The sequence below is a fragment of the Theropithecus gelada genome, chromosome 2 (assembly GCF_003255815.1).
Source record: "Theropithecus gelada isolate Dixy chromosome 2, Tgel_1.0, whole genome shotgun sequence".
Classification (NCBI taxonomy): domain Eukaryota; kingdom Metazoa; phylum Chordata; class Mammalia; order Primates; family Cercopithecidae; genus Theropithecus; species Theropithecus gelada.
Window position 1 is genome coordinate 106,115,366 of NC_037669.1, and position 22,530 is coordinate 106,137,895.

The following is a 22,530-nucleotide window of genomic DNA, read 5'->3' on the forward strand; positions in this document are numbered from 1 at the left end:
TCTTGAGGTCTCTGAACATCACGGCTTCCAACAGGTCTGAAATGAAGTTCCTCACACACTGCACAGGGCTGGCCCTTCTGAGTCACCATACCACTTCCCTGGGGCTCAGGCAGGGCCTGGAGACTGGCCAGCTTTGGTTGGAACACAGGCTAGGATGGGAAAGGTGTTTCAAGGGTTGTTGTCTAAAGAGGACAGGGCTCTGCCTGGCCCCATCGCCTGCTCATTGGTTCACTCACGTGCACTGAGGCCTGCTTGGAATCCCACCTGGTGCCTGTGGTTCCAGCTCGGTGGAGCCCACCGAGCCATCCTACAGTGACTCACCTGCCTCTATCCCTCCCCTAGTGTTGTGCCCATCAGAAACAAACTCGGGTTAAATCCAAGGATCAAAATTTCCCTTTCCAACCCTTCTTCCCACCAAAGTTCCTCACCAAGGAGGACAACACTGTCAGTGCACCATTTCTGGGCCAAACCTTCATCATATCACAACTGGTGCCTCACTCCCACACTTAACCCCATGCTGAATACTGCTGCTTTTTCATCCCTATCTGGCCCTCACGATCCTCCTATTAAGAGCCAGGGCTCTGGTCCAAGTTGTTATCCCCATCTTTATCATCCCTGCATCCTCAGTCCAGCCCCTCCTCTCCCCTAAGCATTCAGCAGGATATCAGTTGCCAAATGCAACTGAAGCCCATGGCCACTCTCCTCCCTGCGGTTCTCCCCTGCCTTCATTCCAAACCAGCCCCACAAATCCCACCTCAGGGAGAGTGCCCTTTGCAGCGAATACGTGCCAGGCCCTGAGCTGTGTAATGCACGTGTTCTGATTGAATCCTGTGAGGCGGATAGCATGTGTTTTATAAAAGGGAAACAGGGGTTCGTGAAAGTTAAATAACTCAGCTAGTTAACAGCAGAATTGGAACTCGATGCTTCAATGGGCTAAGACAATAACTTCTTAACCACACACAGCATGCCTAACACTCTATAAGGAAGCTATGATTTCCCTTTCCCCTGCCCTGCCAGATCATAAAATCCCAGATTCATTTGACTCCACATTGTTTATATGAAAGATGGATCTGCAGCTACATACATTTGTTAGATTTCTGTTCTGATACCCTCATTTCCTAGAGCTTGTCAGAATGCCTGGGTCTTGATGGTAGGAATGAGGGAGGGGAGAGAGAAGAGGGTAACAGGGCAGGAGGGTCTTGTCTTATTCTCCATATACTTTGGTCTCAACGTAAGCGCAACCAAAAGCTGGACCAGAGCTGATTCCAATCCACTGTGACCCCAGTTTGCCCCAGAACTGGTCCAGAACACAAGTTTCCAGGAAAAAAACAGGAAAGTATTTGCCTCACTTTAGACAAAGAAGGTAGAGGCTGGGCTGGGTGTGGTGACTCATGCCTGTAATCCCAACACTTTGGGAGACCAAGGCAGGAGGATCACTTGAGGCTAGGAGTTCAAGATCATCCTTGGCAACATAGCAAGACCCCATTGGTGTGAGGGAAGGGAAGGGAAGGGAAGGGAAGGGAAGGGAGGAGGAGGGGAGGAAGGGAGGAAGGGAGGAAGGAAGGAAGGAAGGAAGGAAGGAAGGAAGGAAGGAAGGAAGGAAGGAGAGAGGGAGGGAAGGAGGGAGGGAGGCAGAGAGAGAGAAAGGGGCTGGTAACACTTTTGATTCTCTCTGGAGCAACTTCAAACATGAAGTTAGCAAACATGCCAGCGATGTGGGAAAGTAAACTTGCTTCTATTTCCCTAAATTCTTGAGTCTCTAGACCATCTCAAGGAGCATCTGTGGAACCCAGGTGTGTCAGCCAACTGCCACACTATCCTCTGCCTCTCCAGGTCTCTTTCTGCTCCCCAAGGGTCAGAGCTCCTCTCACTCACCTCCTACTCTCTGCCCCTTCTCCACCAGGCCCCACTCAGGTTCCTGGCCGCAAAGAGCCAACCTCATGCCCAAAGACTGAAAAAGAAATGTTTTAATAAATACAAAACTCTCCAATAATGACTCTGCTCAGCTCAGGGGCAGCAGGAGTGGAGTGTCGGGGGCCCTTGGTGCTGAGTGAGGATAAATTAAAAATCCCAACAAGCTAGTGACATTATGTACAGAAGGAAAGGGGTGGGGCTTCCAGGACAGAGGCCGAGGGTGGCAGGGCAGGATTTGGAGTGGCTGTGACCTCGGTCTGGCCCAGCTGCCTCCCCCCCTTGTGGAGCTGTGGTTCCCAGAGGTAGCGGGGGTGGGAGTAGAGGCAGGACAGAGGAACAAAGGCACTGGGCTTCCCACAGGAGAATGCAAGAAGGTCCTCGATGCCACCCCTTGCCCAGCTCAGGCCCCATCCTCTTGGTCATGTGGCCCTCTGGCTGCTCTCTAAGAGCCTTCGGCTTCTTTCTCCAGCTCTGGATCAGTCCTGGTCTCTGGGGCTGCTGGAGACAGAAGGGAGGGAATGTTGGAGGAGGGGAGAGGGAGTGGAGAGGCACAGAGAGGCATCGAGGGCAGGGCAAAGCATCCCTGCCTTGGTCCCAGAAAGGCCAGCATTTTCTAAACAGGTCAGTGCACACAGCTGGGTGACCTTCATCTTGTTGCTTAATTCCTCTGAGCTTCTCATTTGTAAAGAAAAGGTCATAAATAACACTTCCACCAGGTTGCTGTGAGGGTGGATTGGAATGGCACTTGTGAGGCAGGCTGCACTGTTGCTGCACACACTGAATGCTCCGTTTCCTGATCAGGAGTCCCACGGGCAGGTCAGCCCTCCACTCACAGCTGCTGACCCTGGACTCCCTCACTTACGCCGCCGGCGGGCTGTGCAGCGGGAACAGCATCGACTCTCCTTCCCCAAGCTGCAGGACAGTGGCAGTGAACAGTCATCCCGCTCACAGTGAGGCACCCCTGCCTGGTACAAGACAGAGCAGACACTGAGGGTCCCCCAGAGGCACAGGGACACAGTGGCCTTCAGCTTCTTCAGGGACCTCCCTGGGAAGGCCTCCCTACTCCAGACCAGGCTCCCCACTTACCCCACATCTGCAGGTGATACAGCTCATCTCTCCAAAAGGGGGCACTGATGGGTGCCAGCTCTGACTCTCCGGGAACCACTGCCCAGCAAAACGGCAGCCCCGGGGCCCATCAGCCTGCATGGGGTCCCCCAGCTGGGGGTGGGCCCCCGACCCCACTGTTGAGAGGGAAAGAGAAAGGGTCAGCCCAGGAGGACCAGCCTGGTTTTTTGAGTATTCTTTTTGAATCCCCAGCACCTAGCAGTTTCTGGCACTCAGTAGGTGATAAATTTGGATGGGTGGGTGGACAGATGAATGGACAGATGAAGGGATGGATGGATGGATGGATGGATGGATGGATGGATGGATGGATGAGGAACCAGAACCCATCATACCCCACTAGAATATCACATTCTTTCCACAGCATTTAGAGTCCTGGCTCCAGGTAAGGCACAGAGCAGTGCTCAGTAAATGCTCAATTAGCTGAGCACCCTTCCCCTCATCCAGGACTAGGCCTGCTTCAACCCAAAGGTGAGGCCTCAGTGCCCAGCCACCTCTCTCACCTGGACACTGTTTGCAGCAGTCGGTGGGGTTGACACGGACAGGCTGGGCACAGGCCAGCCGGGGACACTGCACCTTCTCACAGTGCACCTCTCCAGTGCCCCCCTGTAGGGAATCCATTAAGCAAGGAGTGTCAGGCAGGGGGCACATAAACCTCCTGCCCGCTCCCTCTCCTATTCCACACCTCAGATGCAGTCTCCCTGTGGCCTTTTACTCAGAGGCCCGGGCTTGCTTTATAGACCTAAACTCAGCTTCTCATCGGAACCCTGCAAGGTAGTTGCCATCATATCTGCTTACAGGAGAGGAAAGTGAGGCTCAGGGACAGAAGGTGCCTAGGGTCATCGGCACTAGTTAGCTGGCAGAGCCAGAATCCACACCCAGGTCAGCCCTGTTCCTTTTCCCACAGGAAGCCAACTCTCAGAGCACAAGGGCCTTTTCTCATATCGGTTTGATCCTTTAGCCCTCCTCAGCAAGGACGGGCCTTCCTCACCTGGCAGCCCCTCCCCATCTCTGCAGACCCCGCTGGGTTATGGCACCAGAGAAGATTGGGTGGCCATACCTTGCAGGTGCAGACAGCACACTTAATTAAGCCAAAGGGGGGCACAACGGGGTGCCACCGCGTACCCGCTGCCCGCCAGCTCCGGTCACCATCAAAATAGCAGCCTGGTGGGGAACAGGGCCCAGCGGCCGTTAGTATGAGCTCATCAGCTGGGCCCACAACCAAGGCTTGAGCCTCAGGCCACCCCCACATGAGCCTAAGACAAGGGCCCATTTGGGGGCCAGTAACACTAATGAGTTCTGTCAGGTATTGCTTGGAATCTGTGCCCCTCAGGCCACCCCCTATATACTCTCCCCTTCTTGTCCCCCTCCTGGTTCAACCTAATGGCTCCTCTGGGGCCTTCCACCCTGCACGCACCCTTCCAGCTCACCCTCTCCTGGGTCCCGGCTCCTCGGCAGCCCTGGCAGGTCTCTGACATCTTGTTTCTCTGTGGAGCCAAAGAAATGGTGAAAGCAGAGGGTGACCGACCTCCTTCCCTCCCCAAAGGACCGGTCCACACTAGGCCAACTCCTCCCTCCACTCCCCTGCAGGGAACTCACCAGGGCAAACAGGGCAGCACTGATCGGGAGCCTGCACTGGGTGTGGGCAGCTGGGTGGTGGGCACACCACCGGGTCACAGATCACCGTTCGTCTCTGCAGAGAGGGACAGAGGCATTGACAGGAGAGTCCAGGCCCCTTGCCCCAGATCCCAGGACACAATGTGCCCTTCCAGGACCTCCTACCTGACAGGTGCAGAGTGAGCAGAGCGGGTCGTAGTTGGGTGCCCAGCGAGCCCCGTGGGGGCGCTGCTGCCCCTCGAAGAAGCATGTGTTGGGGTCTCGGGGCCTCCCAGGACCACCAGGTTTGGCAGGCGCTAGGGCCGGGGGACCAGGCACCACAGGTGGCACAGCAGCGGCTGTATCCGGAGCCCCCGGCTCCCGCAACCCCTCGACCCCAGCCGCCCCCAGGCGCAGTCCGCCCACCTCACATTGGTTGGCGATGTGCACCTGGGAGGAGAGGCCAATTGAGGTGGCGCTGGGGCTCCCCCTCGCGTCTTTACCAGCGGCAGCTGGCCAGCCAACAGCAGACACCTCGGCACCCTGAGCGCTGCGGTGGCCCAGAAGGATGCCATTCGCTCCACAATCATTCCAGCTGCCAGGAATAGGGTGCTGGGCTGCCAGCCTCCTCATGTAGCTTGTCTGTCTTCATCCTCCCCACCAGCCGGGAGGTGTGATATGACCACCCCCCAGGACTCAGAGACAGCAAGTGACTAGTACAAGGGCACACAGTGCCCCCCCAACTCTGCACCCTCCCCACTGCCCCCACTGTCCACACTTCCCACCTACCTGCCCTCGGAGCTCCCCTCTGGGGCTACCCTTGGTGGCGATCAGCAGGGAGGCCATGCCTTTTGCCAGGTGCCGCAGCAGCTCCGGCTCCAGGTCCTTCACCACGCCCTGGGCCTGCACAGAGACAGGATAATGGATGGGAATAAGGCACTTTAGGGCTGGGCCTACTTCCCCAAGTCACAGATGAAGAAACTGAGAGCCAGGGAGGCTAAATAAAGTCTTCAGGGTAGCAAAACCCATTGGCAATAGTGTGGAGCTTGGAAGCCAGGTCTCTCGGACTCCAAGTCCATGAGAACTCACCCCACTTGAAGGGCTTAGTCCATCCCACCTACCCTGCTGAGGTCCAGGATATTACATACTATCCAAGATACCCCACCAAAGAAAGACAGAGAAAAGAGAATGAATAATAAAAAGCTGAGTCAGAGTCATGCCCAGGTCTATCTGACTCCCAAGCCCATGCCAGCCTTTTTTTTTTTTTTTTTTTTTTTGAGACGGAGTTTTGCTCTTGTTGTCCAGGCTGGAGTGCAATGGCGCGATCTTAGCTCACTGCAACCTCCGCCTCCTGGGTTCAAGCGATTCTCCTGCCTCAGCCTCCGGAGTAGCTGGAATTACAGGCATGTGCCACTACGCCTGGCTACTTTTGTATTTTTAGTAGAGATGGGGTTTCTCCATGTTGGCCAGGCTAGTCTTGAGCTTCCTACCTCAGGTGACCCACCTGCCTGGCCTCCCAAAGTGTTGGGATTACAGGCATAAGCCACTGCACCCAGCCTACAAATCACTGTTTAATTTATTTTATTTACGCCAGCTCTTCTATACCAGGCTGCCTGCTCTCTGCTTCCCCCACCATAGGCCCACACAGCCCTTCAAGCTAAAACGCAGAAATGTTCCAAGCAGCCACCTACCATCACATCCTTACCTCTGGGCCATAGAATCCCTTCAGCAGCCGCCGAGGCCCTGGCGTTCCAGGAGGCCCAAGAAGGTGGGCAGTGACAGTGCCTTGTTCTGAGCCACCAAGCCCAGCCAGCAGCACTTCATAGTGCAGGTGACAGTGGGTATCCAGGGAGAGCCAGGCATGCCCTGCTGCCTGGCTCTTCACAGGGGGTAGCACCAGGGCTCCTGCTAGAGGCACAGGCAGCCCTGGGTCCAGACAGAGGAGAGATGACAGGTGAGAAGGTGGCCTACGGCAAGCCCTCAAACCCAGCATTCCCCAGCTCCCCAGCACACATTCCAGGAGCTGTTAGACACTGTCCATAGGTCCAGGGCCTGGAGAGCAGCAAGTTTTAGACCCTTGCACCTCGGCAACAGGAAGAGTCTGCCAGCAGGGCCACCCTATATGTCCCCACCTTCAGATGGCAACCGGAAAGGCATCTGAAGAAAGACACACCAGGCTCTGGCTGTCTGCCACCATCCCTCAAATGTTCTAGGAAACCAAGGGGCCGATAGACCCCTAAGGACACTCACTGTCATGGCGGGCGCTATGCCCACTGTAGGGCAAGGCAGCCACGTGCCCCCGAAGCTCTCCATCTGGGAAGTCCTTGGTGCCCACGTTCAAAAAGAGCTCGTTCTGCAGCAGCATATGAGCCCCTCGGGCACCCAGCCCAGGGCAGATACCCACGGCCTGGGGGGGCAGGGGAGGACAGGCCTTCCTCAGCTCTCACACGAGCCCAAGGTTCTGAAACCTTGGGTCATTTTGTGCCCCCACTCCACCCACACACACTTCCACACACCAGAAACACAGGATAAGGACCTGGCAGGCCCAGTTTCATGGCCCTCCCCTGCTACTTCCTAGCTATGTAACAACCTTGAAGAGTTACTTAATTTCTCCAAGCCTTCACTTCCTCATCTATAAAATGCGTACTGTAAAAGTAAAAAAATATGTAAGGCCACCAATTCAGCACCTAGCACATAGAAAGGCCCTATAAGTAGCAACCATTGCCATTACAATTACTACTATGCGGCCTATGACACTGTTCTCCAGGTCCAATGCCTTCCATTTGACTGTGAGCTTGCTGAGCACAGGGGCTACATCTGATTTGCTTTGTACTCTAGTCCCTAGTCTGGGGCTCACTAAAAATGTCAAATCAGGCCGGACGCCTGTAATCCCAGCACTTTGGGAGGCCGAGGCGGGTAGATCACAAGGTCAAGAGATCGAGACCATCCTGGCCAACATGGTGAAACTCCATCTCTACCAAAAATACAGAAACTAGCTGGGCATGGTGGCGCATGCCTGTGGTCCCAGCTACTCGGGAGGCTGAGGCAAGAGAATCACTTGAACCCGGGAGGCAGAGGTTGCAGTGAGCCGAGATCATGCCACTGCACTCCAGCCCAGGCGACAGAGCAAGACTCCATCTCAAAAAAAAAAAAAAAAAAAAAAAAAAAAGTCAAATGAATAAAAGAATGAGTGGGAGAATCCATGAGTGGATGATAATGAACATCCCTGCTCATCCAACCTGGCTTCCCACAGCCCATGCACTGGGCCCTGGGGTAAAGCAACCTGGAGCCCTCACCATGTGTCCTCCTGGCTGGAGTCCAGCCATGTGGCACAGGACAGTGCGCTGATCCCTCCGCTGAGGCTTGGTCTCCAGTGTCATGGCCACCACCTCACTGCTTGTCCCTACCACTTGCACCTGATGGGCAGGGATGAAGGAGGGCAAAGTGGAGGGGCAGTAAAGGCCTGGGCCTGCTGCCCACCCCACCTCTCCCCTACCTTCTGCAGCCCCTGGCTCTTACCTGATAGATCAGGGAGCCATTTCCTAGCAGCGTGAGGCTGGCCGAGCCAGCAGCACCCGTCTGGACTGGGATCAGGACATCAGCCCCACAAAGGACACTTTGCAGGACTATGGAGGGGCAAGACAGGTGAGGCTAGGCTTACCCATGGCCACTTACACCCCCAGTTCTCAGGATCTCTCCCATACCCACCCTGGCCCCTTCCCTGGCACGTGTCTGTGCCTCTCAGTTGTGCACACCCAGGGCACCAGGCCCTCCCAGCCCTGCCTCACCGTCACAGCTCTTCCTGGTAGCAATGTGTCCACTGATGCGCAGCCCTGGCCTGCCTGCCCTCTCCAGGGCCATCTGTAGCTCCCCCAGCACCAGCCAGTCCATCTCCTGGACTGTCAGGTTGGGCAGCACCTCAGCAAAGCCTGGTTCCTGGGGACAGAGCAGGGTGTGATGGGCAACAGCAAGAGGCCAAGACAGGTGGCAGCAAGAGCCAGATCCCCGCTCACCTGGGCTGAGACATTGGCCTGAAGTTCTCGCAGTAGCTGCCCCTGGTGTAGAATCTGGAGCCTCAAGGGAACCTGGGTTAGTCCTGCAAGGCCGCACATGTGGGCCTTTCTGAGACAGGTGCTCTCCCTAACCTTCTCACGTGTTTTGCCCCCATCCTACTTACCCCCACTGCTGGGTTCCAGCAGCCCTCGGAAGAGCAGCAAAAAATGCAAGGAGTCCTCTGTGTCACTGAGAGTGAGCAGGGTGATGCCCCCTATGCCCTGCTCTGGGGAGCCTTCTAGAGTCAGGATGGCACTGAAAGTCTCTGGGGAAGGGAGGATGATGAGAGCCCATCAGAACGCCCCCTCCCCTTTCCTGGGGGATAGAGAAAACTCAGAACTTCATGCCCAGGGCTCTTTGCTCCCTACCTGCAGCCAGGGCCCGGTGCCGGATGAGAGGCCCCCAGACCTCTCCTGAAGGGTGAGTGAGTGTCACAAGTGCCACATGCAGCTGTTCTGCCCTAAGGAGCCGCAGAGACAACCGAGGCACTGCCCGCCACACTCCACAGACCTGGAGCAGAGAGACAAGAAGGCCCTACGCTCAGACACTGTGCAGGTTAGGCCAATTAGGAGGTCCAGGCAGGCCTGATGAAAAAGGAACATGGAAAGGAACCTCCAGGGTGCCCTAGGAAGCTTAAGAAAGAACCCTGGAGCCAGATGCTTGGGTTCCAGTCCTGGCTGCACCACTTACTAGCTGTGTGACCTTGAACAAATCACATTCTCCTACTGAGCCTCAGTTCCCCCTTCTGTAAAATGGTCATCATAATGTCAGTGCCTTCCTCCCACTGGGCTGTGGTGAGGACCACTGGAGGCAATGCAGAGCATGCTCTCAGCACAGTGCCCAGACTGGACAAGTGCTCATAAATGACATCATCTCACCAGGCCATCTTGGGTGGGGGCTGCAGCGTGTTCAAACAGGACACTGCCATTGGCGTCTGAGAAGCGGACCCTGGTAGGGCGGTCCAGCCTGGGAATGAGAGGTCGGGTGAGGCCAGACTGGGCCAAAAGCAGCCCCTCCCAGCTCTCCCAGTTTCCCTCCTGGCCAGCAGCTGCCCCTCCTTGCTCCTTCCCCTTTCTCACCGCCTGTAGGAGATGGAGAAGCGGAGGCTAGAGCGCAGCAGCGAGACTCGGGCTCGTGCCACCGCCTGCGACCTTGGCCCTGTCAGCAGCGCCACGAAGTCTGGGACGGGAGGAAGATGGCCTGAGCACTGTCAAACGCTGCTTTGGTGGCCCAGCCTCAACCACAACCCCGCTGTTCGCCAGCCCCCTACCCGTGTGGCCGTCACCACGGGCCCGCTCCTCAGCGCCTGGCTCCCCGCGGTCACTATAACTGCGATGCTCCGGGTCCCGCGGATACTCGAAGGACAGGCCGCTCGGCTGCCGCTCCGAACTGCTACGCTCTGCAGGGGGCGGGGTAAGAACACGGGCTTCAGCTGGCCGTGGGAAGGGCCAGTCCGAAGCCCCATCCAAGTGGCCCAGGACCCAGTACCTTGGCCCTGCCTCCCTCCCCGCAGGGCGGAGCAAGCCTTACCCTGGGGGCAGGTCTGGCAGCAGTGTCCCGGCAGCTGGCGCGGCTGCCCACAGGCCAAGGTTGGGCACTCTGGTTTGATGTTCTTGCAGGTGACCCTGCCAGGGCCCCTGGTACGGCGACCCCACTGAAGCTGCTCCCGGAAAAGGCGGGAAACCCAAGTGAGCGCAAGAAGCCAACTGATGAGACCCCCAGGCAAGGATGTCCCGCAGAGTCAGCCAGCTCTGCCACTTACAATCTGCGTGACCCTAGACAAGCTACTTCGTCTCTCTGGGCCTCAAGGTCCCTGTCTGGAAAATGGGGATAATAATACTCTCGCTATCTAGCAAGGCTGCCATGGGAGTTAGGTGAGCTGGGAACGAAACGGAGTTGGCACAGAGCCTCACACAGAGTGGGCGATCAGTAACAGCACCTAAGACTTGAAGGGGCTGATTCCCCTTCCTCCCCCAGAAAAACATCCCCAACATCTGCCGACTGGGCTCCTTCTCAGCACTCCGACGTCCGCGCGACTCGCGCTCCCCACCAGTCAGGGCCCGGGCCGGCCGCGGGGCGCACTCACCGCCTCGCAGGCGCACAGCACGCAGCGCATCACCCCGAAGGGCTCCCCCAGGTCCGGGTGCCACGTCTCGTCCAAGGCATAGACCTTCCCGCCGAAGGAGCAGCCTGCGGGGACGGGCTTGGCTGGAGGCCGCTGCCCAGCTCGCGCCGTGTGCCGCCCCCGGGGCTGCCCGCAGGTCCCGGGTCCCGGGCACCGCGCCCTTCAGCCCCCGCCCACCGTCCGGGCCGCCCGCCGCGCCGAGCCACCTGCGCCCCGCGCCCCCTCCGGACTGGCGCTGACTCGCCCCGAGCCCGTATCTCCGCCCGCGCCTCCCCCGGGCGCCCACCTACCTGCCGCTCCCCGAACGGGCAGCGGCTCCTTCTCGGAACGGATGGGCAGCGCGGGGGGCTCAGGGCCGGCGCCGCGGGCCGGCCAGGAGCCGAGCAGCAGCAGCCCGAAAAGCAGCAGCGGGGCCGGCGGGGCCGGGAGGCTCGGCATGACGCGAACGGGACAGCTGGGGAGGCGGGAGGGAGGAGGGCGCGGGAGCGGGCGGAGGGAGGGAGGCGGGAGTGCGGAGGGCGGAGGGCCGGGCCGGGGGCGGTGCGGCGGGAGGGGGCCGGGGCCGGGGCCGGGGCAGTGCAGCAAGGGGCTCGTCGGGCGGCCGCAGAGTCGGCGCCGGGCCGGGCGGGGCGGGAGGAGCGGCCGGGAGGAGCGCGGGCAGTCGGGCGCTGACCCGGGCCGTACGCGGCTCTACTGCCCCGGGCGCCGGCTCCGGCCCGTTTTATGCCCCGCGCCCGACGCCCCGGCCGGGGGCCTCCTCCTCAGCAAACGGGGCGGCGGCGGCAGCTCGGCGAGGGGCCGGGCTGAGCCCGGGGGGTCCGGCCCAGCAGCAGCGGCCCGGATCGCGGGTGGGGGAGGGGAGGGAGGGCCTGGGACCGGGCAGGGGAGGAGGGAGGAGCGGGAGGGGGAAGGGGAGCGGGGGAGGGGGAGGGGAGGGACCAGGGGGCGCGAAGAGGGGGAGGAGAGGCGGGCCCGGAGCCCCCCGCTGCTGGCGGCCACAGGGCGGCTGGACCAGGAGGTCGGTGTCCAGCCCAGGAGGGGAGCCTCAGGCCAGGGAGGGGCAGAGGCTAGGCCTGAGGCCTGGACCGCTCAGTGAGCAGGACCCGGTTCCGCCCGAAGGATGAAGACTTGTCTTAAAAGATGACAACGTACAGGAAAGGCCCACCAGCCGATCTCCCCCTGCCTGGCCCACAGCGCCCCTCAAACCCTCACCACCCTCTCTCACTGCCTAGCCTGCCTCCCTACCTCCTCTCTGAGGTCGCTCCTCATTCTTGTGTTACCCAGGACACGGACCTAGCCAGAAAGCGGCAGCATTCCCCTTTCTGTGGAATGACAGTGTCTCTCTCTCATTGTAACTTATCCTCAGGCCCATTCGGCCATCCCCTCTTGCTTCCTCACCCCCTTCCTTCACCCAAGGGACCCTGTGCCTCTCCAACCCACTCCCAGCCTCCTTTCTCTTAGTTCCAGTGGTCATGCCTGCCTCCCTGTCTCTCCCACCCACACACACCCACTATCCTCCCAGCTATCCCAGCACCCTCCTTCCTAATCTTGGGAGACATCTCGTCTGGCTGGTCGGGAAAATTCCAGGATCTAGGCCACACTTCTCAGCAGACATGCCCATCCTTGGGGAGGAGGAACAGGAGAGAGTCTGAGGAAGTTCTAGGGGACAGGGGGATGATGGGAACAAGGTCAGGCTGGGACGCCCCTGAGGACAGAGACTGTGGGGAGACTGGGACTAGGAAGAAAGCAAAGGAGCTAGAGCCAGGGCCAAAGGAAAAGGGGGGCCAGCAGGGAGGTATTTGCGGGGGAGGTCCAGCAGCTGTCTTTCCTAAGACAGGGACACATGGGCCTGGTTATTCCTCTTGTCACATGTGGAACGGTAGGAGATGGAAGAGGGAGACAGAACAAGCAAAGGAGGGCCCCATGCACAGAGAGCTGTGTGTGTAGCCCTCCAAGTCACTAGACCCCAGCAGACCAGCACCTAAGCCCAGGCTTAACCCGGTTCATGCCTGCGCACATATATGCGCCCCGCACCTGACAGTCCTCTCAACCAGTCTAAACCCTTTCCCCATAACACCAGCCCATAACAGGAGATTTCTCTCATGTGGGCAATATCCGTATTCCCACTTCGAAAAGGGGTATAACAAGACAAGACCCCCTAGGGGGTTATAGAAAGAAAAACAGGAAAGCAAGTGTCCTGTTGGATTTCAGCAGCAGGTGTGATGTCCAGGGAAAAGAAATTTGGATAACCAGGAAGTGAAAACCTCACCAATCTAAAACAAGACTTCTGGGCTTCTTCCCCAGTGACACAAATGTCCTGCCAGATTCCTCCTGGAAAAAAACCTCTGCTCCTGTCCCCCTCCAGGTCCCAGGTTGCCCATGTCCAGGAAAAGATGAATCCCCCTATCCAAGTCTTCTCCATGGTGTGTGTGGGTGGAGGAGTGGACCCTGGTCCAGGCAGGGGCTCCAGGGAAGAGAAGGCGTCACTTCCGGGGGCCTTCGCCAGTGTCTGGTGGTTCCCTCCTCTGATTGGGCAGAAGTGGCCCAGGCAGGCGTGTGACCTGCTGTGGAGGGGCTGTGCCCCACTGCCACATGTCTTCCTACCCATCTGCTCCCCAGAGGGCTGCCTGCTGTGCACTTGGGTCCTGGAGCCCTTCTCCACCCGGTGAGTGGCCAGCAGGGTGTGGGGTTATGTGAGGGTATAAAGGACAGCAAAGAGAAATGGTCTCCCAGCTGGGGGAGGGGCAGGCAAACTGGAACCTACAGGCACTGACCTTTGTCGAGAAGAGTGTAGCCTTCCCAGAATGGGAGGAGCAGGGCAGAGCAGGGGTAGGGGGTGGGGTGCTGGTTTCTGAGGGACTGATCACTTACTTGGTGGAATACAGCACAGCCCTGACTGGCCCTAAGGAAAGGGGACATGAGCCCAGGGAGAAAATAAGAGAGGGAGTTGCACTTCGGGCTTAGCGAACACAGTACTAAGATGGGCACATCCCCAATCCCCATTCTTAGCTGGTCATTCCTTGTTAGCTTAAGGTTCTGAATCTGGCGCTAGGGAAGCTGGGCTAGGCAAGCCAGGGCACAAGGAGAGGGTAATGGGAGGAGGGCCCATGCATGTTGACAGACCTACAGGAAATCCCAATATTGAATCAGGTGCAAGCCTCTTTGCACAACTTGTGAAAGGAGGAGGAAGCCATGTGGGGGGTCCTGTGAAGGAACCGGAAGGGGTTCTGCCACGGGGGCAGGGAGGCAGGTGTGAGCTATGAGACAGATATGTTAGTGGGCGACCAAGGCAAAGTAAGCGCCTAAGGTGGGCATCACCCAGCAGGTGCCCCTTCCTGGGTAGCTGGTCTCAGGAAGGAAGTCCCAGGACTGTTAGCCCATCTCTTGACCTCAGATAATGGAGTATTTCAGGACTTGGAGTCCAAAGAAAAGCTCCAGAGGTTTTTATGTGTGGGGGTACATAGGGAAAGAATAGAGGTTAATTTCTCCCATACTGCCCCTTAATCCTGACCTCTAAGTGGTCCCAGTTACAACTTTGTGCAGTTTCCCACCCCAGCCCCACTCCCCACTGCAAAAGTTACCCGTCAACATATTGTGCATGTTTGCCAATTCCTCACCCGGGCCCTGCATCCCATTTTCCACTCTCTTCTCCAGGCTGAAGCCACAATACTTTCCTTCTCTATCCCCATCCCAGATTTTCTCTGACCTAACAACCAAGGTTGCTCAGAATTTAAGGCCAATTAAGATATGTATGTATACATACCATGTCCTGCTGTTCTCAGCAGGGGTAGGCGGCAACAAATCCATGTCAGATTCACGGAGGAGGCCTGACAAAAAGGAGACACCATATGCTTTCTTTTTTCTTTTCTTTTTTTTTTTTTTTTTTTTTTGAGACGGAGTTTCGCTTTTATTGCCCAGGCTGGAGTGCAATGGCGGGATCTCAGCTCACGGCAACCTCCACCCCCTAGGTACAAGCGATTCTCCTGTCTCAGCCTCCCAAGTAGCTCGGATTACAGGCATATGCCACCATGCCCTGCTAATTTTTTTGTATTTAGTAGAGACGGGGTTTCACCATGTTAGTCAGGCTGGTCACGAACTCCTGACCTTGGACTCCCAAAGTGCTGGGATTACAGGCGTGAGCCACTGCACCCGGCACACCATATGCTTTCATCACAAGAAAATGTGAGAGAAGTCAGGCCTTTGGCAGTTCCAGGCTGGTCAGCATCTCAAGCCCTCCCCAGCATCTGTTCACCCTGCCAGGCAGTCTCTTCCTAGAAACTCGGTTAAATGTTCACTCTTCTTGCCACTTTCAGGATAGATTCCTCATCCTTGGCCCGCCTTTGACCCACCCTACTCTGCCCAGAAGTGCAAGAGCCCAAGCCGCCTCCATGGCCTCAGGAAGGATTCAGGGGAGAGGCCCCAAACAGGGAGCCACGCCAGCCAGACACCCCGGCCAGAATGGAGCTGACTGGTGAGAACACTCTTGAGGGGCTAGGGCCAGATGGAAACATGACAGAAAGGGAGAGAGAAAGGAGACACACTGCAGGGGCAGGGAGCTGGGGGAACCCATTCTCTCAAAAATAAGGGGTCTGAGGGGTGGATTCCCTGGATTTCGGGTCTGGGTCCTGAATGGGAATTCCTGGAATACCAGCTGACAATGATTTCCTCCTCATCTTTCAACCTCACCTCTCCTCATCTAAGAATTGCTCCTCGTGGTCATGCTTCTCCTAACTGCAAGGCTAACTCTGTCCAGCCCGGCTCCTCCTGCCTGCGACCCCCGAGTCCTCAGTAAACTGCTTCGTGACTCCCGTGTCCTTCACAGCAGACTGGTGAGAACTCCCAACATTATCCCCTTTATCCGCGTTAACTGGTAAGAGACCCATACTCCCGGGAAGACACCACTTCCTCTAACTCCTTGAGCCAATGACTATTCTTCCCATATTATCACCACCTACTGATCACACTCCCTGACAAGGATTAATCTTTGCAATACAGCCATCATTTAAAAGCTCTCGTCTAGACGTAGTACTCATGGAGGACTACCCTTCTCACTAGGCTACCATAGCCCTCTCTATTTCAGCTCCCTTCTCCCCCCAACAATCTTTTTCAACAGAGCCTGTGCCCAGAGGTTAACCCTTTACCCACACCTGTCCTGCTGCCTGCTGTGGACTTTAGCTTGGGAGAATGGAAAACCCAGATGGTAAGAAAGCCGTTCCTAACCTTGGCTTCCCTAAGTCCTGTCTTCAGTTTCCTACTGCTTCCCATGGATTCTCCAACATTCTTGAGCTTTTTAAAAATATCTCACCTTCAGCTTGGCCACCCTAACCCAATCTACATTCACCTATAATGATAGCCTGTGGATAAGATGATGGCTTGCAGGTCCAATATGTGAATAGATTTGAAGCTGAACACCATGAAAAGCTGGAGAGAAATCACTCATGGCCATGCCTTTGACCTATTCCCACTCAATCTTCTTAAATTGGCATGAAGAAGTAAGACTCGTATGTCATCCACAGATGACACAAAGCTGGGAAGTACCACTAAAATAACAAAAGACCGAATCAAGATTCAAATCACTGAAAGACTAGGTCAAAAACAAGGTGAAATAACAGAGATAAAAAGTTCTACATGTGGGCCAGGAGCTCACGCCTGTAATCCCAGCACTTTGGGAGGCCGAGGCGAGTGGATCAGCTGAGGTCAGGAGTTTGAGAGCAGCCTGGCCTACATAGCGAAACCCCGTCTCTACTAAAAATATAAAATTAGCTGGGCATGGTGGTACATGCCTGTAATCCCAGCTACTCAGGAGGCTGAGGCAGGAGAGTCACTTGAATCTGGGAGGCAGAGGTTGCAGTGAGCCGAGATCATGCCAATGCATTCCAGCCTGGGCGACAAGAGCAAAACTCCATCTCAAAAAGAAAAAAAGAAAAAAGAAAAAAGTTCTACATGTGTAAATTAATGAGTAAAGTCCTATGCCAGCTTTCAGGCCACAATGCCCTGCTTCCATCATTTAAGCCTCTGGCCCTAGCACTTCCTATGAAAAGGATCTGGCCGGGCGCGGTGGCTCAAGCCTGTAATCCCAGCACTTTGGGAGGCCGAGACGGGCGGATCACGAGGTCAGGAGATCGAGACCATCCTGGCTAACACAGTGAAACCCCGTCTCTACTAAAAATACAAAAAATTAGCCGGGCGTAGTGGCGGCGCCTGTAGTCCCAGCTACTCGGGAGGCTGAGGCAGGAGAATGGCGTAAACCCGGGAGGCGGAGCTTGCAGTGAGCCGAGATCGCGCCACTGCACTCCAGCCTGGGCGACAGAGCGAGACTCCGCCTCAAAAAAAAAAAAAAAAAAAAAAAAAAAAAAAAAAAAAAGAAAAGGATCTGAAAGAATTAAATTGCCCCCAAACTTGCCATGTAACATTACAGAAGCAGCTATTCTTAAAGCTAGTAATTCTTTTCTGTTCGATATTTAGCATCCCCATTTTGGAAATGCTCCTAGAGAACTCTATTCCGAGTGGACTACACTTAAATATACTGGCCTGAACACTGGACATCCCCCTGAAGACGTATGCTAATTTGTTAAGAGAGACCATATTAAACTAACACGTGTCCAGAAAGCCGCAGCCTGAACAGTAAGAGACCAGAAGCATGTTTTATGAGCAATAATTTAAAAAACTAAAATCTATCCTCAAGAGCCCTAGCATCCCTTCTTGCCTCAGTACTGAGTCAGGGAAGAAGGGCAGTTCCTATGGGTCCCTTCTAGTCCTTTCTTTTCATCCTTATGATCATTATGATAGAGTCTCATATCTATATTTAGTTTATTTATTTATTATTATTTATTATTTGAGACGGAGTCTCACTCTATCCCCCAGGCTGGAATGCAGTGGCACGATCTCAACTCACTGCAACCTCAGCCTCCCTGATTCAAGTGATTCTCCTGCCTCAGTCTCCCACGTAGCTGGGATTACAGCTGCCCACCACCATGCCCAGCTAATTTTTGTATTTTCAGTAGAGATGAGGTTTCACCATGTTGGCCAGGCTGGTCTTGAACTCCTGACCTCAGGTGATCCACCTGCCTCAGCCTCCCAAAGTGCTGGGATTACAGGCATGAGCCACTGCACCCGGCCTTCATTCGGTTTAAAAATCAAATGATCCTAAGGTTTTGCAGCAGAAAGAGTAAATTTGCAGCACTAGAACCAAGAGGTAAAAGCTATAACAGGGCAGATTTCAGCAACGTAAGAAAAAAAAGGAGCTCTTCTCACTGAAACCAAGTTTAAGACCAGGCTGGACTAGCGGACCCTGGAGTTTTTGAAGCAGAGGCTTATGACCAGCTGTCGGGATACTGTGAAGGAATTCCTGCCCTGGGTGGGACCTTGGTCCTGTCCAATTCTCAGCCCGTATGATTCACTCTGCTGGCTACTCCTACAGGTTCCCCACCCGCTATTAGTGTGCCCTTTGAGGCAGTGCACTTCTGTCTTCCATCTCTCTCTCAGGAGGAGACCAAGGCACAGGACATTCTGGGAGCAGTGACCCTTCTGCTGGAGGGAGTGATGGCAGCACGGGGACAACTGGGACCCACTTGCCTCTCATCCCTCCTGGGGCAGCTTTCTGGACAGGTCCGTCTCCTCCTTGGGGCCCTGCAGAGCCTCCTTGGAACCCAGGTAGGTCCCCAGTCAAGGGATCTGTAGAAACTGTTCTTTTCTGACTCAGTCCCCCTAGAAGACCTGAGGGAAGAAGGGGTCTTCCAGGGAGCTCAAGGGCAGAAGAGTTGATCTACTAAGAGTGCTCCCTGCCAGCCACAATGCCTGGGTGCTGGTATCCTATTTTTCCTACTTAGACAAGGGAGGCCTGAGATCTGGCCCTGGTCTTCGGCCTCAGGACCATCCTCTGCCCTCAGCTTCCTCCACAGGGCAGGACCACAGCTCACAAGGATCCCAATGCCATCTTCCTGAGCTTCCAACACCTGCTCCGAGGAAAGGTGCGTTTCCTGCTGCTTGTAGGAGGGCCCACCCTCTGCCTCAGGCGGGCCCCACCCACCACAGCTGTCCCCAGCAGAACCTCTCTAGTCCTCACACTGAACGAGCTCCCAAACAGGACTTCTGGATTGTTGGAGACAAACTTCACTGCCTCGGCCAGAACTACTGGCTCTGGACTTCTGAAGCGGGGATTCAGAGCCAAGATTCCTGGTCTGCTGAACCAAACCTCCAGGTCCCTGGACCAAATCCCCGGATACCTGAACAGGATACACGAACTCTTGAATGGAACTCGTGGACTCTTTCCTGGACCCTCACGCAGGACCCTAGGAGCCCCGGACATTTCCCCAGGAACATCAGACACAGGCTCCCTGCCACCCAACCTCCAGCCTGGATATTCTCCTTCCCCAACCCATCCCCCTACTGGACAGTACACACTCTTCCCTCTTCCACCCACCTTGCCCTCCCCTGTGGTCCAGCTCCACCCCCTGCTTCCTGACCCTTCTGCTCCAACACCCACCCCTACCAGCCCTCTTCTAAACACATCCCACACCCACTCCCAGAATCTGTCTCAGGAAGGGTAAGGTTCTCAGACACTGCCGACATCAGCATTGTCTCATGTACAGCTCCCTTCCCTGCAGGGAGCCCCTGGGAGACAACTGGACAAGATTTCCTACTTTCTCCTGAAACCCAAAGCCCTGGTAAAAGGGATACACAGGACTGAAAAGGGAATCACTTTTCACTGTACATTATAAGCCTTCAGAAGCTATTTTTTTAAGCTATCAACAATATTCATCAGAGCAGCTAGATCTTTGGTCTATTTTCTGCAGAAACTTGCAACTCACTGGTTCTCTATGTGCTCTTTTTCTATGACAATTCTGCAAAGGCCTGGGCTGGCCTGGCATTTGAACAGAGGGAGAGACCTTGCATCAGAAAACAGAGAAAGGATAATTTCCTTTGCTTCAAGTTCAAGGCCTTCCAACGCCCCCATCCCCTTTACTATCATTCTCAGTGGGACTCTGATCCCACATTCTTAACAGATCTTTCCTCTTGAGAAATGAATAAGCTGCCTCTCAGAGACGCTGTCCCTATACAATAGACAAAACTGAGCTTGTATAAGGAATAAATGAGAGCACCCAAAAGCTCCCTGAAAAACAAGGGAAACGTGTTCTTCGAGAGTGGCAATAGATCCCCCTCACGCTGCCACCCCCAACAAAAAAGCTAACAGGAAGCCTTGGAGAGCCTCACACCCCAGGTAAAGCTGTGTAGACAGTTCAGTAAAGACAGGACCTGGATGTGACAGCTGAGCAAACAGCTAGAGCTTTGGCAGCTCAGCAGGAGGCTTTGCCAGGCATGGACGCCTGCCTCCCTCCTGTGGAGGTCAGGGGGAAGTGCAGGAAGTGGCATGAGTCAGGCTCCTTGAGCTCACACAGCAGGAAAACAAGTACAAGTCAAGTACAAGTCGAAGGCTCATTTCCCAGTTCCCACAAATGCATCTAAAAAGCAGCCCTGTGTGACCACCATAAACTCTGCTAGGGGATCTCTAAAAAGGAGTCAGGCTTATGGGTTTTTGCAAATAAGTGCTGCCTTGGTGCTCAGGAAAAGGAGGTTTATGTTGCACAAAAACACAAATTCCATTGCAAAAGTCAACCTGCTACTGCCAGAGGTTCCTGTAGGAAAACTAGTGGAAGCTTTTTGCTCTCCCTCACCCCTGAGGAAGGAAAGGCTACCATGGAGGTAGAGGAGCCAGGAACCCAGAAAACCCAAACACTGCCACAAATACCACAGGGTCACCAAAGGCATTCCAAAGCAGTAGAATGTAAGGCAATGCGCTAGGAACCTTGTGTACCTCACCTTTTGTAACATTCACACAACTCTGTAAGGCAGGTATTATCTTTTCTATTTTAGAGATGAGGAAACTGAGGCTTAGAGAAGCCAGGTGAGTTATCAGTGGTTACACACCCTATGGGCAGAAGAAACACCCTAGTCCAACCTCATTCTAGGGTCCATACTCTCCCCAGTGTGGTACACAGTCCTATATGTCATTTAATGATTCTATTTACTGGGAAAGACATACAAATCCTTAAGGAGTAACAATTAGAGTTCTGAGGCCAGGCGCGGTGGCTCACGCCTGTAATCCCAGCACTGTGGGAGGCCAAGGCGGGCAGATCATGAGGTCAGGAGATCGAGACCATCCTGGCTAACATGGTGAAACCCTGTCTCTACTAAAAATATGACAAATTAGCCGAGTATGGTGGCAGACGCCTGTAGTCTTGAACCTGGGAGACGGAGGTTGCAGTGAGCCAAGATCGTGCCACTGCACTCCAGCCTGGGCAACAGAGTGAAACTCCATCTCAAAAAAAAAAAAAAAAAAAAAAGAGTTCTGAGTAGAAAACCAAAGTTCTTGGTGGAGGTGACCAATTTAGACATCTCGCCATGTCCCTCTCTCCCTTCATGGACAGAATAGTTTTCCTAGAGAAGGAATCAACAAATGCACAAAGCTCAAAAATGTCCAAATCTCAAATGCTGTCAGTTTCTGCATGGAAGGGAAGTAGTTCATTCACACTACAAATTCCAGCATGCAATCAAGGGAATGTTAAGTGGAAACTAACTTACTGACATACTGAGCTAGGTTAAATTTAATAATCAAACGAAACACTTTGTAGCACATGAAAGTGCCAGCACCTAGGATACGATATACCAGTGGAACCAGAGAATGATGGGTTCCCAGCACAGACAGATGAGAGACAAGAATGGCAAAACTGCAGGGCCAGGTGTGGTGGCTCACACCTGTAATCCCAGCACTTTCGGAGGCCGAGTCAGGCAGATCACCTGAGGTCAGGAGTTCGAGACCAGCCTGACCAACATGGAGAAACCCCATCTGTACTAAAAAATACAAAATTAGCTGGGCATGGTGGTGCATCACCTGAGGTTGGGAGTTCAAGACCGGACTGCCCAACATGGAGAAACCCCGTCTTTACTAAAAATACAAAATTAGCTGGGCGTGGTGGCGCATGCCTGTAATTCCAGCTATTTGGGAGGCTAAGGCAGGAGAATCGCTTGAACCCGGGAGGCGGAGGTTGCAGTAAGCCAAGATCACGCCATTGCACTCCAGCCTGGGCAGCAAGAGTGAAACTCTGTCTCAAAAAAAAAAAAGAATGGCAAAACTGCAAATGTCACCAGGCATCTGGTATTGGCATTTGACTTACTCCACTTGTGGGCAAATGCAAATAACTCATGGACTTCTCCAGTACGAACTTACCTGCCCTATTACAAATCTAATCCATTCCCAAATCAGTCTCGTTGGTCCCATCCCTTCTTCCCACTAACACAAAAAAACAATTACAACCAGAACACTCCTATCCCTATTCAACGCTATACTAGTTCTTTCTTCTCCTACCCCAGGACCATCTATGATAACTTACAAACTATTACTGGTAATTCGTTCATCTCACTCTCATTTGTCATTCTCCAACCCCACAAAAAAACCCACCCCATGGAAAGGTTCTAAGATTTCATAAAAATTCATCTCAACCCCCAGTACATCTACTCCCCCTACTCCATAGTAAGGTAAAAGAAACACCTCTTCCTCCTCCCTGCTAAGGCCATTCATTTTCAACCCAGTTCCCTAAATACGATTTCTAACACCTCACGTAAAGACCTGAAAATGATGGGGAAGGAAATACCCCAGGTATCCCAGCAGGGGGACCAGCTCCCAGGGAAAACCAGATCAAACAGACAACTGTTTAATACAC

At 54.7% G+C, this 22,530-nt stretch overlaps 3 protein-coding genes across 10 annotated transcripts in view; 1 reads left to right on the top strand and 2 right to left on the bottom strand.

The window, feature by feature from the left end:
- Positions 1-22,530, bottom strand: part of EIF2B5 (eukaryotic translation initiation factor 2B subunit epsilon) — a 566,918-nt gene that overhangs the window by 299,829 nt on the left and 244,559 nt on the right. The gene's annotated exons all lie outside the window — the stretch shown is intronic.
- Positions 1,944-11,488, bottom strand: CHRD (chordin). 4 transcript variants are annotated; one of them, XM_025375137.1, is made up of 24 exons: positions 11,101-11,488; positions 10,772-10,875; positions 10,448-10,502; positions 10,216-10,345; positions 9,956-10,084; positions 9,765-9,864; positions 9,564-9,651; positions 9,054-9,195; positions 8,810-8,950; positions 8,646-8,699; positions 8,421-8,568; positions 8,152-8,258; positions 7,929-8,048; positions 6,883-7,039; positions 6,338-6,558; positions 5,422-5,535; positions 4,819-5,082; positions 4,636-4,729; positions 4,467-4,523; positions 4,097-4,200; positions 3,540-3,642; positions 3,001-3,155; positions 2,777-2,879; positions 1,944-2,412 (listed from the first exon to the last, which is right to left on the bottom strand). In XM_025375137.1, the coding sequence occupies exons 11-24, from the start codon at positions 8,521-8,523 to the stop codon at positions 2,357-2,359; spliced, it is 1,758 nt and encodes a 585-aa protein (XP_025230922.1). In that variant the 5' UTR covers positions 8,524-8,568; positions 8,646-8,699; positions 8,810-8,950; positions 9,054-9,195; positions 9,564-9,651; positions 9,765-9,864; positions 9,956-10,084; positions 10,216-10,345; positions 10,448-10,502; positions 10,772-10,875; positions 11,101-11,488; the 3' UTR covers positions 1,944-2,356. The 4 variants fall into 4 exon arrangements, with proteins under 4 accessions (XP_025230922.1, XP_025230921.1, XP_025230920.1 ...); XM_025375136.1 differs by lacking the exon at positions 10,448-10,502; XM_025375135.1 differs by lacking the exon at positions 10,448-10,502 and having other exon boundaries at positions 1,944-2,409; positions 8,646-8,728; positions 11,101-11,482.
- Positions 11,873-19,924, top strand: THPO (thrombopoietin). 5 transcript variants are annotated; one of them, XM_025375178.1, is made up of 8 exons: positions 11,873-11,969; positions 13,176-13,475; positions 15,124-15,281; positions 15,512-15,639; positions 15,924-16,010; positions 18,296-18,463; positions 18,700-18,780; positions 18,897-19,924. In XM_025375178.1, the coding sequence occupies exons 3-8, from the start codon at positions 15,269-15,271 to the stop codon at positions 19,272-19,274; spliced, it is 855 nt and encodes a 284-aa protein (XP_025230963.1). In that variant the 5' UTR covers positions 11,873-11,969; positions 13,176-13,475; positions 15,124-15,268; the 3' UTR covers positions 19,275-19,924. The 5 variants fall into 5 exon arrangements, with proteins under 5 accessions (XP_025230963.1, XP_025230959.1, XP_025230961.1 ...); XM_025375174.1 differs by having other exon boundaries at positions 18,700-19,924; XM_025375176.1 differs by having other exon boundaries at positions 18,712-19,924.

Coding starts and splice junctions, on each gene's coding strand:
- THPO (XM_025375174.1), top strand. Junction 16,011..18,295: donor GAGAATGGAAAACCCAGATG/GTAAGAAAGCCG, acceptor TCTCTCTCTCAG/GAGGAGACCAAGGCACAGGA. Junction 18,464..18,699: donor AGAGCCTCCTTGGAACCCAG/GTAGGTCCCCAG, acceptor CTCTGCCCTCAG/CTTCCTCCACAGGGCAGGAC.
- CHRD (XM_025375134.1), bottom strand. CDS start 11,248: ATGCCGAGCCTCCCGGCCCCGCCGGCCCCGCTGCTGCTTTTCGGGCTG. Junction 10,085..10,215: donor CTGCCAGACCTGCCCCCAGG/GTAAGGCTTGCT, acceptor CGCCCCCTGCAG/AGCGTAGCAGTTCGGAGCGG. Junction 9,652..9,764: donor TTCTCCATCTCCTACAGGCG/GTGAGAAAGGGG, acceptor TCTCATTCCCAG/GCTGGACCGCCCTACCAGGG.